The sequence below is a fragment of the Oryza brachyantha genome, chromosome 7, assembly GCF_000231095.2.
Source record: "Oryza brachyantha chromosome 7, ObraRS2, whole genome shotgun sequence".
Classification (NCBI taxonomy): Eukaryota; Viridiplantae; Streptophyta; class Magnoliopsida; order Poales; family Poaceae; genus Oryza; species Oryza brachyantha.
Genome location: NC_023169.2, coordinates 12,271,572 through 12,283,648, shown reverse-complemented (window position 1 = coordinate 12,283,648; position 12,077 = coordinate 12,271,572). Strand labels below are relative to the sequence as shown.

The 12,077-nt window shown below is 38.7% G+C and overlaps 1 protein-coding gene across 1 annotated transcript; it reads right to left on the bottom strand.

Moving 5' to 3' along the window:
* Positions 1–1,936: 1,936 nt before the first annotated feature.
* Positions 1,937–4,859, bottom strand: LOC102714756. Its single transcript, XM_015839167.2, has 2 exons — positions 4,645–4,859; positions 1,937–2,677 (listed from the first exon to the last, which is right to left on the bottom strand). Exon 2 carries the CDS (start codon positions 2,672–2,674, stop codon positions 2,129–2,131), a length of 546 nt encoding a protein of 181 aa, XP_015694653.2. The 5' UTR covers positions 2,675–2,677; positions 4,645–4,859; the 3' UTR covers positions 1,937–2,128.
* Positions 4,860–12,077: the final 7,218 nt, after the last annotated feature.

Here is a 12,077-nt window from a genome sequence, read left to right as displayed (position 1 = left end):
TTGAGGAGGGTGGCGGTGGCGAGGCAGTAATGGGGCGACGATGACGGCGCGACGGGGAGGAAGCTGGGGGTGACGACGATGGCGCAAAGAGGAGGAAGTTGGGAGCGACGGCGGCAGTGCGAAGAGAGGAAGCTGGGGGTGACGGTAGCAGCGTGATGGGGAGGGCAGTGGCATGATGTTTGGGACTAGTGAGTGATTTAGATTTTTTTTCCCTTATTTGTAAGCTATACAATGTAAAATTTAGGATTTCTCCATACAACGTAAAAATATAAGGACTATAATAAAAGTTAACGATATATAAAACTAAAGACAATTGTAAGCCACTTTGCACAGTGAAGGAGATAAGTGGTCTCCGGCCACGTGTCACGTTATCTCTCCTCTAGAGCCACTTGATGAGGGTAGATGCATTATTCATGTACTTAGGAGCATCCTTTTCTATTTTTCTGCATCATCCTTTTACTTTTGTTTATGCTTATAAGGCAACATTTAAATTATTAACCTTAAATTTGGATTTAATTTTGAAGTTTTTTATTCGTAATTTATTTTTCAGCTATTGACTTTAGATCAATAAGAATACATGTATAAAAGTTTTATTCATAAATTATTTTTTAGCAAAACGATGACCACCAAATTGTTTTAGAAGTGTTTTTTTAGTTCAGCATGTTCTGCAGTAGTTCGTAGATGGCGCATGCTAAAAATGTACCTTAGAATGACTAAGAAAGTAATCTGCATACTCTAGCATTATATTTGCTCCATGGCATATTGGCATATTCCAGAACTGAGAACCAATTCCCGGTGTAAGCAAGCAGCCAGAAAACAGTAAGATCTTGTTCTGAAAGCCCAACAAATACCTGTCAAGATCTCAGTCCCAAGCCCAAACTATTTTGTCTTGGGCCTTGATTATCCTAACCATTATTTGACAAATGATTGATTTTGTAGATACAGATCAAATGATTGATTAACACTAAATTAGAGGAAGTTCCTGTTTGCTCCCTATAAAACACTGCACATTTATCATGTCTGGTAGGGTTGTTAAACTAGCTCATCATCCAGCAACCAATCAAAGAGAGCTCTGTTCACCGTCGTCACCATTAGGACTCTGTAGGAGGTGCTACGTTCCCTCTTGTCTCGTTCATATGATATGCAACAGCAAGAGAAATAGTAATGATCTGACATTGTATTCAATCATGAACAGCTCAAATAGTCACAATCTAACCTTATTTTCGAGTCACAAGATGATTTCAGACATATGTGTTTGTCAGGTTTTTTTCATAATTTGTGAATAAAACTTGTATATACATGCTCTTAGTGATCTAAAAGCTAAGATTGAAAAATAAATTTCAGGGAAAAAAACATTCAAATTTATTGTTAAAAATTTAAATTTTGATTTATAAGTATAAGTACAAGCGAAAAGATCGGGTTGTTTCAACAAAGTCCATAAATCCCTACTATTTCCAGACATCGGTGGAACTAGGCCAAAGCAATTAGGGCTTGAGCCCTAGGACTAGGTCACAATCCCTTAAAATTATATGAAATTATCATATAAATTTTAAAAGGGACATTTACAAATTTATCACTCGTTTTTTCTAAATTGCATAGATGTCACTCGAATGACAATTCTAGTGGTACTTTTTTAATTTTCTAGTGGCAGTTTTGCAATAATATTTTAAACCAGTGGTAAATTTGCAATTATCCTATTTTAAAAATAGTTAAGAGTGCAATAACTTAAGCTATTCTCTTGGATTTTTTTTTCTGGTTCTGCCCTGATTTCAGACATACATTTTCCCATCAAGTTTGCATTTCCAGATGACAAACGGCACCCTTAATCCAGGCCTGTTCATCTGTGCAAGATCTGGACCGTCGAATCAAGATCCGGTGGCGGTAAACGCGCCAACTCATCGTCACAAAAACCACGCAATTGAGTACACAGCATACATCACCATGAAGAACTCGCATTCTGATTGGCGAAAAATGCTTCTCATAAATTAACTTTGGTCATACATGAGAGAAACCAGCAATGAAAATTTTAATAATTACTAGCAATATATAATGCAATCTGGACATTGCAATTTAGCGACAGGAGATAGCTGCCGTCAGGAAGACGGCCTATTCACCGACGGTTTTCAGTCTACGCGAACGTCTCCGACAGCTTGGAGAAACCCAGCCTCCTGAGCCGGCTGCTCATCGGGTTGCCGCACCTGACGTCCACCACCTCCACGCCGGCGACGCGGCACGACGCCGCCGGCGCCTTCTTCTTCCTCGGCTTGCTGCTCCGGTCAACGAGCACGCCGTCGGAGCGCAGCATCGGCGAGCTGGCCGCCGTAGAGCTCCTCCTCGTCGTCGGCTTGCAGGCCACCGCCGCCGCCGCCGTCTCCTCCTCGGCGCTCACACGGTCAGTCCTCCGTCCACTGCTGCCATGGCCGCCGCCGCCGCTCGAGACGCTGGACGAGCTCTTCCTCAGCGTGATCTTCCTCGGGCTGGCCCCGCATGGCACGGACACCGGGCTGCCCTGCCGCCTCAGGCGCGGCGTCGTCGCCGGCGCGGCCTGCGGCGGCGGCGCGGCTTTGATGGCCTCAAGCTCCCTCGTCATCAGCGAGCCGATGGTGCCGGTCGTGCCGACCTTGACCGCGCCTGCTGCCGCCTCGCCATTGGCGAGCTCGGCAGCGCAGGGCATGATCTGCTTATCACAAAGATGAAATTTTTATCACAACTGAAGAAGCAGCAGCAGCAGCTTGGAATGAAATTTTTACTGACAAAGAGGACTGAAGCTAAAGGTAGCTAGAAGTGCACTGCAAGGGTTAAAGAAAGTTCAGGATAAAAAAGTTGCCTGACAACAAGAACAAAAATCATGATGTTTTTCAGCATGCAAGATGGTGGTATATGAGAGGTGCATCATGGCATGCACTTTGCCTCCATGATTGCAGGTTGGGAAAACAATGGGGCAAAGACAAGACTGCAATGACCCAACCACCATGGTAACATGGCATCAACCTGTATGTATTCCTAATTCATGAAGAAAAAAATCCTGGTTCAAGAAGTTATGATATCATAATAAACAGAAGCAATTTGCTCTCCTAATCCAATAAATTGTGATGTCCACACAGCGAAACCAACTAATATGTTCTCCTAATTCAAATTTTATGACATCCAAACAACAAACATGACTATTTAATTTTCCAAATTCAGGAGTGTTGTGCTATTTGCTCAACAAATTCTACCATTGGTCTTGTTAAGGGTACACTATAAAACTTCCATCCATAAATCTAATTAAGAATGGAACCGGTCGGATACAGCACAAAAACTGAACTTTTCTGCAAGAACACATAACATTGAACTTATGGTAGTGCTAAGTATCGAGATACTGAAAATAGAAATCCGATGAACAGAAGCCAATAAAATAGATCAATTCTTCGGTTGACACTCTTTGGATGGTAAATATCCAATTCTGTCATCATAATACTACAATCAATGCAATGATGGCATATAACACAGGGATTAAGAAATCTCAACAAGATGTTCTAAAGTTGTGGTCCAAGTATTTACAGGAGTTATGGAAGGCAATGTCGAAAACGATATGCCATCTGTGTGATATCAACGATTTTAAGGACAAATTGACCAGCAATTTTAAGTTGTGGACTTGCACTATGCTCAAGCTACCCTTTTGGCCCCTTTTCTGTCCCTTCTTTTCTGCCTTAATTTCCTCGTTGCATCTACAGTTCTACACACTACTGATGCCAACTTTCTAGACCACATATGTTGGCCACATTGTCTTGTTCCTTCTTTTCTTCTTTCAGACTAAAAAAGTTAGTACTAATAATAATGTTTACCACCAACAGCAGCAAGAAATAATCAAATGCAAGGAAGCATCACTTCAGGGGATGCCAACTGGGCAAAGAAAAGAACCTACTCCCTTCTGTCCCCTGTTTCTTTGCAATTTTTTTATATGTATCCTAATGGTCTTGGATTCCTTAGGTTATTAATATAATGAATAAATCAACTGCGGCACCAAATCATGTGGCATTACCAAACTCCTTATCAAATACAGGGATGAAAGAAACAAGAGCTAGGCCACAAAATTGTTACAGATTTTCTTGAGAAGAGGCAACAAAATGAGCAGCACTAAACAATAGCTTACATTCCCACTCCTGCATGTAGGACAACATACAGTTTTTGAGATGCAGATTTAATGCTTACAACCACAATCTTTCAGGTCAATGCCCAGAAGAAGCATGGATTAGAGAACAGAAGCTGACAATTTGATTGTAAAAGGAATGCAAGAAAGAAACCAGAAAACTAAATGAACTACTACTCTCTGTTACATACAACAGATCATTTGGTGTGTGTGTGGGTGGGGGGGGGGGGGGGATAGAAGAGAGGCTGAAACTGCCATGAATTACCCCTCAAGAACTCCAGGCATGGAAGGATTTGAGGGAAATGGCATCAAGAAAAACCAACCCAACAAATTGCAAGAGGAAATAGCACAACCAGAACTTCTGAATCCCCAATTAAGGGAGCCTCAAACAAACAACTAGTAATGGACCAATGATTATGCAGCAAATCTCCAATCTCCAGCACCAGATGGGCCAGGAAAACTTCAAGAAATCATCATACAGAGTAAGCAAGAAACAAGAAAAGAGACCATACCAGCAAGACCTGTTCGATCTTGAACCGCTGCAGTCTGCACACCAGAGAGGGGAGGGGAGGAGAAAGCAAAATGGAGATAAGGACAGGAGCAGCCTCTGAACCGAATTGAAGGGGGTGAGGGGAGAGTAGGTCTCATTCAAATGACCATGTTGTGTGTGTGCCTTGAAGGGTGCAACTTCTACACCTCTACCCCCATTTATTGCCTGCCTCCTCCATCTTCTTCCCTCTCTTCTCTGTCACAGTGTCAACTGCCATTTGTGTGTGTGTGAACATTTTTTTCTACTTTTTTTTAATTTTTTAGAAAGTGTTTTCAAGAAAAGAATACTGAATATCGTGAAGGGGTTATATGCATATTGGGCTTTCTTGAAATTAAAGAATTCAGAGCTTGGAGCTATTTGGAGTTTTGGACAGATTCCACCTCGGTGACATAAAAGCATTTTTTTAAAAAGTTTTCCACATGCCTGAGTTGAAATTTCAGGTTAGTTTATATGTGCCTGTGTGTTTTGACTACCACAACAACAAAACATGGCTTATGCTTACTGGTTCAGTTCAGCTAAGCAGAACATTTCTAAATAGTTAGCATCTTGGGTATGTAATATGTTACTTCATTTTACAAGTTAATAGTATCGATTATTATTTTAGGATGCCTGTTTATCCGTTTAACAATTCATGAATGAAGACATTTTACATTGCAGCGCTATTTTGTTTACTACCCCTTAAATTTATACGGTGCAAGTTGTTTGATGGTATGTCAATATATCAATTAGGTTTAGCATGTGTGGCCAACATTATGAAATGGAAGGGGCATATCTTGAACACATCAAAATTTAACAAATTTGCAACCACTTATGTAATTTAATTTAATTTAATCCGTGATGTTTCATAGAAAAAGGTTTTTCCAACTACAATTTAGAATAATTTTTTATTTAAAAAATACCTCTGGCATCCAGTTAATGAGGAGATGGGGCACATCATGAACGCGCTCCAAACAGGAAATTGAACGGCCTGTTAGGTCCTGTTTAGATCCTTTAAAATGGTAAAAATTTTGTCAATCTAAAACACTTTTTGGTAAAATGGATCTAAACACCAGAGTAAAAAATTACAACTTTATATTTGACAATTGACAATCTAAACTAGCAAATTTCGCTTAAAAATACATAGGGACGCGGACCATTCCTCACTTTTGCAAAAAAAATGACAACTTTTACATGTCTCTGAACACCAACTTAAAGAAATACAATGCCAAAACTTTTACCACCAAAACTTTTGCGATTTACCATTTGCCATTTCAAAGTCTCTGAATAGGCGTTAGTCGATATCAGCCAATTTGCAAATCGATGTTTTTCTCTAGGTATTTGTGCTGAGCATGCTGTCTTCCCAAATTTTGATTGCCGAGCAAGACTGCTTATTTAAATTTCTTTATGGACATAAAAAACCCAAAAAACAGTCTAAAAGAAAGTGCAGTCGCTTAAAAGAGAAGAAAGTCTGATAAAAATATTGGAAAGGTCAGTATTCTGGACAACGCAGAAAGGCGGCAGTCAAACACATGTATGGAGTTATGCGGACTCGTCGATCCGTTTATAAATTTAAATTTAAAATTTTTAATATTAAATTAAAATTTGATTTTATAGTTTTTAAATCATAGATTATTTTCCAATATTTGCTTTTAGATCGCTATATATAAAAATTTTATTTATAAAATATTTTTTGTTTGTAAATATGTTGTTTCGTTTTTTTCTTTAAAAGCCAAACAAACACTACTGTAGACCACAATCTGCGCTTTGCCTCTCAAACATGAGCCAGGTGATTGTTTATCTTTTTCATAGAAAAGCAAACATCATATTTGCAAACGAATAATAATTTATTAATAAAAATTTTATATAAATATTCTTAGCACTCTATGAGCCAATGAAAATAAACTTCATCCAAAAAACCATAAAATTAACATTAAAAATTCAAATTTTAACTAACAAGCAAAACAGAACGAAAAGATTGGGTGGAGATGTTCATGATTGGTTTCATATACATTTATTCAAAATAAATGAAGATTGGTTCCATATTCAAATTTTAATCAGCTCGACTTTTCGTGGTATGAACTTGATGAGAATCTAGAATTCGTTCGGTTTGGTGTCAAAATTGGTCTTTCCATTTTTTTTTCTGATGCTAAAATTTGGGTAAGTTTTGGTATGGCTAATTTTGGCGAGCAATAACAAACTCATGTTCAGATTGAAGCCAAAATATAATGTGTTTAGTTTTTTGTAAGCATGCCAAATTTGGCTTCAATCTAAATATATACTTAGCACTATTAAAATTAACAAATATAAGAAAGCATAATTTATGAGACAAACCAAACCAGCCCTTAGAAATCCATAAAATTGTTGTAATATAAAATTTAGTTGTCAAAGTTTCAAAAGTTTGATCAAATGCTATCTAAACGTCAAATTTGATGGGAGGGAGTATGGCGCAGTGAAAATGTTGCAAGCTAGTTCATCGTTACGATTAAATCAAATCAAGCAAAACTACGACCGAATCATCGGCACATCATTTTCTGTCAAATTTTGTTTAGTTTAATGCATCGTAATTACTGTTTTGTCCGGCTCCAAACGACCGTAGTTGGTCGGACATGCAAGAGTTGCCAAGAACTGCTAAAAAACTAAGGAAAGATTAGATATGATGAAGCAGAGTACAGGTTCTTTTGGGGTGATTGTTCGTTTTCTTAATAGAAAGCAGACAACATATTTATAAAAAAAAATTATGAATACATATTTTTAGTAATCTAAAAGACAAGGCTTAAAAATAAACTTAGGTGAAAAAACTCAAAATTAACTCTTAATTTATTTAAGGTGAAAAAACCGAAGCGCAAATGACGATGGTGTTTAATTCACAGTTTACCATAACTACGCCACTATCGCTTTCCATCCGTTATAACCGGAGCCGCACTGCACGTCGACGAATTGTTTTGATCCTCTAGCTCTAATCAAGTCAACGATCGACGGCCACGCCTCTCATGTTACCTGCTTCAATTTGTTAATAATGCGATTTGTCCTTGTAGTAGTTGTGATTGATTAGTGCTGCCTGTTTGACGTACGTACGTGGTACGTGCCACCTGCAGGCCAATTTATATGAGAGTACCTACTTATCTTTGTCTGTTTCTGAAGTAGTAGCACGCGACGTTAGCCAGAGCGAGATGTTGAGATACAGTAGAGAAGGGAGGAGAGAATAGAAGCGTGTTGTAAGTTTATAGCCAGCTCGGCCACAAAAACTTATAAATTCTGTGAGAGAGACAAGTGGGTTTTTAATAATGATTGAAACTATAAAGGTTCTTATAATTGGCCTGCTAGCTATATTATTAGCTTGGCTCCTGGTGGAGTACTATAGTAGTATCAGATTACTTGGCATTATTAGCATGCACATCCTACTACCAGGTAGTAGTAGAATATAAGGATACATTAATCTGAATCGTTGATTTCAGATCTACTGTACTCTGTACAGCACCCTAAAACTACGAATTAGGGGAAATTTAACTAATTGCCACTTTTACATGTTGTGTGGTAATAGATTTGCCACTCATCCCTCACTGTAGCTGTGAGGGGGATTAAGATGATATGAAAAATAGTGGCAAAAAGTTAAAAGTCCCACGAATTAGCAGGCAATACAGACATGTATAGCTATATCTCAACCATGACCCAGATCAAGCCCTAGAAGCACGATCAGGTTTAACAAACCGTTTGACCCGTCGATGTCGTCCCAACCGGTAACACGATTAATATCGCGTGAGAACAGTGAAAACCATGATAAATTCGTCTTTTAAAATTTGAATTTAAAATTAGTGGCAGGGACAATTTTATCGTAGTTCGAGACAAAAACATCACTTATTAAACCAAGACTGGAATCCAGGTTAAGAATGGTTTTGTAGTAGTTTCACTATGGTAAGCAACATGGTTTGCTGCAGTGACAAACATGTACAATACCGTAACACCGCGCATTAGCAGGCAGTACAAACCGGTATGGGCTATTGGGCTGTAAGACAAACTTGACCCAAACTAACCCATGGGAGCTCCACCGATGCGCAGAGAAATTTCATTATACGCCATCCAATTCATGAGCATTTAATTAAAAACTATATCATTATAAATCATCTAACTCGTGAGCATTTATTTAAAAATGACGTCTTTTAAAATTTAATTACCGCCAAAGATTTAAATTATCTTGTTCCATGCCACTTCTATATCCATCCAATTGGCCGCCCGCCGCACATGGTCGTTTTTTACTGAGTTTCAGAACCCAAGCTGAGGCTGGGCTGCCCGAGGAGAAGTCGTCGTCCGTCTGCCACCACCATCGTAGCTTACCGTGGGTCGTGGTTTTTCCGATAATAAAAGATGAAAGATTATCCGATAGCTAATAGTATAGATAATAAAATTAATTATTATACAGTTAAAAATCTACTATAGGAATATGATATAATACAGTTCTATATAAAAATTTTTACCGAGGAGGATGAGAAGTATTTCATCTTTATTTTAATAAATAACACCATTGATTATTTATATGCAAATGACTATTTGTTTTATTAGAAGTTTTCACGTAAATATGCGAAAATATGAGTTATAGTTAAATATATTTAGTAATAATTCTAATCACAACACAATAATTAACAATGTTTTAAAAGATAAAATGAATGATTAAACATGTGATAAAAAATTAATAGTTAACAGAGATATCCGTTAAAATACAATATCGAGATAGTACTTCCAATTCCTATTGTGCGTGCCGCTACCATCAACGCCATGGGGCACTTCTACTCCAACACCGTGGAGGATGATGCAGCTGGACAACATGCGGGCATCGTCGGTGCCAATGGCAGCGCGAGTACTACCCAACCCATTGGTATACATGTAATAATTTACAAATAAAACTTTTATATACATGTTCATAATAATAATTAATAATAATTAGTATTAAAACATAAATCACGATAAAAAAAATCTCAAAACGAACTTTAAATTTAAAATTGAAAACCAAAACCGCGTCTATGCTGTCCCATATCGTTCTCTCGACATCATGGCTCACCTGAGGAGTCACCGGTAAGGCGGTAAGGTAACAGGAACATCAGCTGGCATAGCAAAGGGGAAGGTTGGCCCCGCCGGAGCTCATAGAACGTTCTGCTGCCTAGCGACCGAGGCCGTGCCCGTGCTTGCAATGGGTCTGGAAACGAGTCTGAGGAGGAAGAATCTGGGCCGGCCTAGGCTCGTGCTTTCGACTCGGCAGCGTCAATGGCAGTGAATGGTTGGTACTCCCTCACATTTTTTTTAAGGTTAGTTTCAATTTTAAACTAACCAACGTCTAATATTTACATATATACCTGACGTACTGCTATTTGGATGGACGGAATTGGTACATAACAAAAAGATCGAATCCACGTCCTCGATGCAAAATCTCCGAGAAAACGTAATGAACTTGATGCCAAATTCCAAAAAAGGCTTGAGAAAAATGGATAAACCGATGGAGCCGTGCTCAAAGTAAAGCGTCGCACCGAGTAGGTGAGGACGGTGATGGACAGTTGGACACGGACGAAGGTACAACACGTACGTACGTACGCCGTGTCAACCACCGCTACAGGCAAAGCAGAGACCGACGCATGTCACGCATCATGCGTCGTCGTACGTGCGTGTGGCCTTGGCTTGGCTGGTTCCTCGTGTCTCATCTCCTCTCGGTTGCCGATGCCTCGCTGCTTTCGCCGTCCCGTCGGCACCACCACCACCGCGTGATAGATAGATAGCAGCCAAAACACAGGCGCCTGCCCGGTCCGCATGCATGCGCGGAGGAGCCGCGGCGTTGCATGCTCTGCGCGCGGTCGCCGCCCGGCGACCACTGTACCCGCACCTGCGCCCTTTTGTTTTGACGTATGTTTACCGTCTCTTCGGTTTGGAGGAATTTTAAAGAAATGGAACTGTTTTCTCTAGAATTCTTATGATCCGAAAAAACCCTTACGTTTCTGATTGGGTCTCGCATTACCACCCTTTCTCCGTGATTTATACGACTTTCTGTGGAGCACCAAATATATTGTCCATCATCTATTGCCTCTTGATCCGGTGGCTCGGGGTGCTCTATTACAACATACTCCCTCCGTTTTATAATGTAAGATGTTTAACTTTTTTGCTTATAATGTTTGATTATTTGTCTTATTTAAAAAAATGAAAATATCATTTATTTTGCTTGCGATTTATTTTATTATCAAAAGAACTTTAAGCACAACTTATTATTTTTTATATTTATACTAAATTTTTAAATAAGACGAACGGTCAATAACCAAAAAGACAATCATCTTACATTATGAAATAGAGGTAATAGGTGATAACACATCACTTATGGCTATTTAAACTCTATCAAAGGAAGGTGTTGTAGTCTACTACCTCCACCCATATATAAACACCCATATATCTTTCTCCGTGATCATGTTGCTGCACCTCCACCCATATGATAAACACCTTTAAAGTGGCACCGTCGATGTATCGGTAGGATTAAAATTGTCGTCAGGAAGAGATCATGAAAAATCAATTGTGCAGGGTTATTTAAGATGCATGTTTTTTTATAAACAATAGCATTTCTATATATTCATAAGGCCTAAAGTGTAGGTGCAACAACACCAACTAAAACATTTGTTCTTAATACCACATAATGCCCCATCAATTAATTCCCAGAAAGATTTAATATACTATGCTATTTGGGTGTTAATACAAAAGGTTATATATAAACCACTTGCTACACAAAACGGATTCGTGGGCAGTAAAGAAGACAAATGTTGGATGGTCTTGTTTCTATTAGAAAAAAAACAACAAAGTTTTCCTCCTCTCTAGGACTAAAAACTATATTGTCGTCACGTGAGATGCCATGTAGTATCAAAACCAGGTTGTATTTGGATAGAAGGGTAAATCGGCTAGATGGAGAGTCGTGGGGCCAGAAAGATTTAACCCATACTTCCATGTACTATTACTTTTCATATTTTTATGTGTTAAAATTCCTCTAAACTAAATAAATTCTTTGGTTGGCTTGCACAACGACTATAGCTATTTTTTTTTAATATTTTTGAATCATATGATTTTGCATATGCATTTTTATTCTATTCCTAAGACTTAAAATCCTATGAACCAAACATGTCCTAATTACGAGTGTTTTTTTTTATCAATTTAAGGACTTATCAGATGGTCTTGTGTGACTACTTATTTCAAAGAACTCACCATAGTTTTCGAAAACAAGAAAAAAAAAACACAACCTTGTAGCCAAGAGGGCAGCAGGTCAACCTTCCAGGGCCAACAGCGAGCCGAGTGACCGCTCATGGCCCCCAAACCGGAGGGTCTAAGTCTAAAATTTAAAATTATATATATATATATATAAAAGGTTTTTCATCGTAGTTTAAGTATTTTACGTAACTA

Bases quoted from the DNA above. Each gene is read 5' to 3' on its own strand.
- LOC102714756 (XM_015839167.2), bottom strand. From the start codon at position 2,674: ATGCCCTGCGCTGCCGAGCTCGCCAATGGCGAGGCGGCAGCAGGCGCG.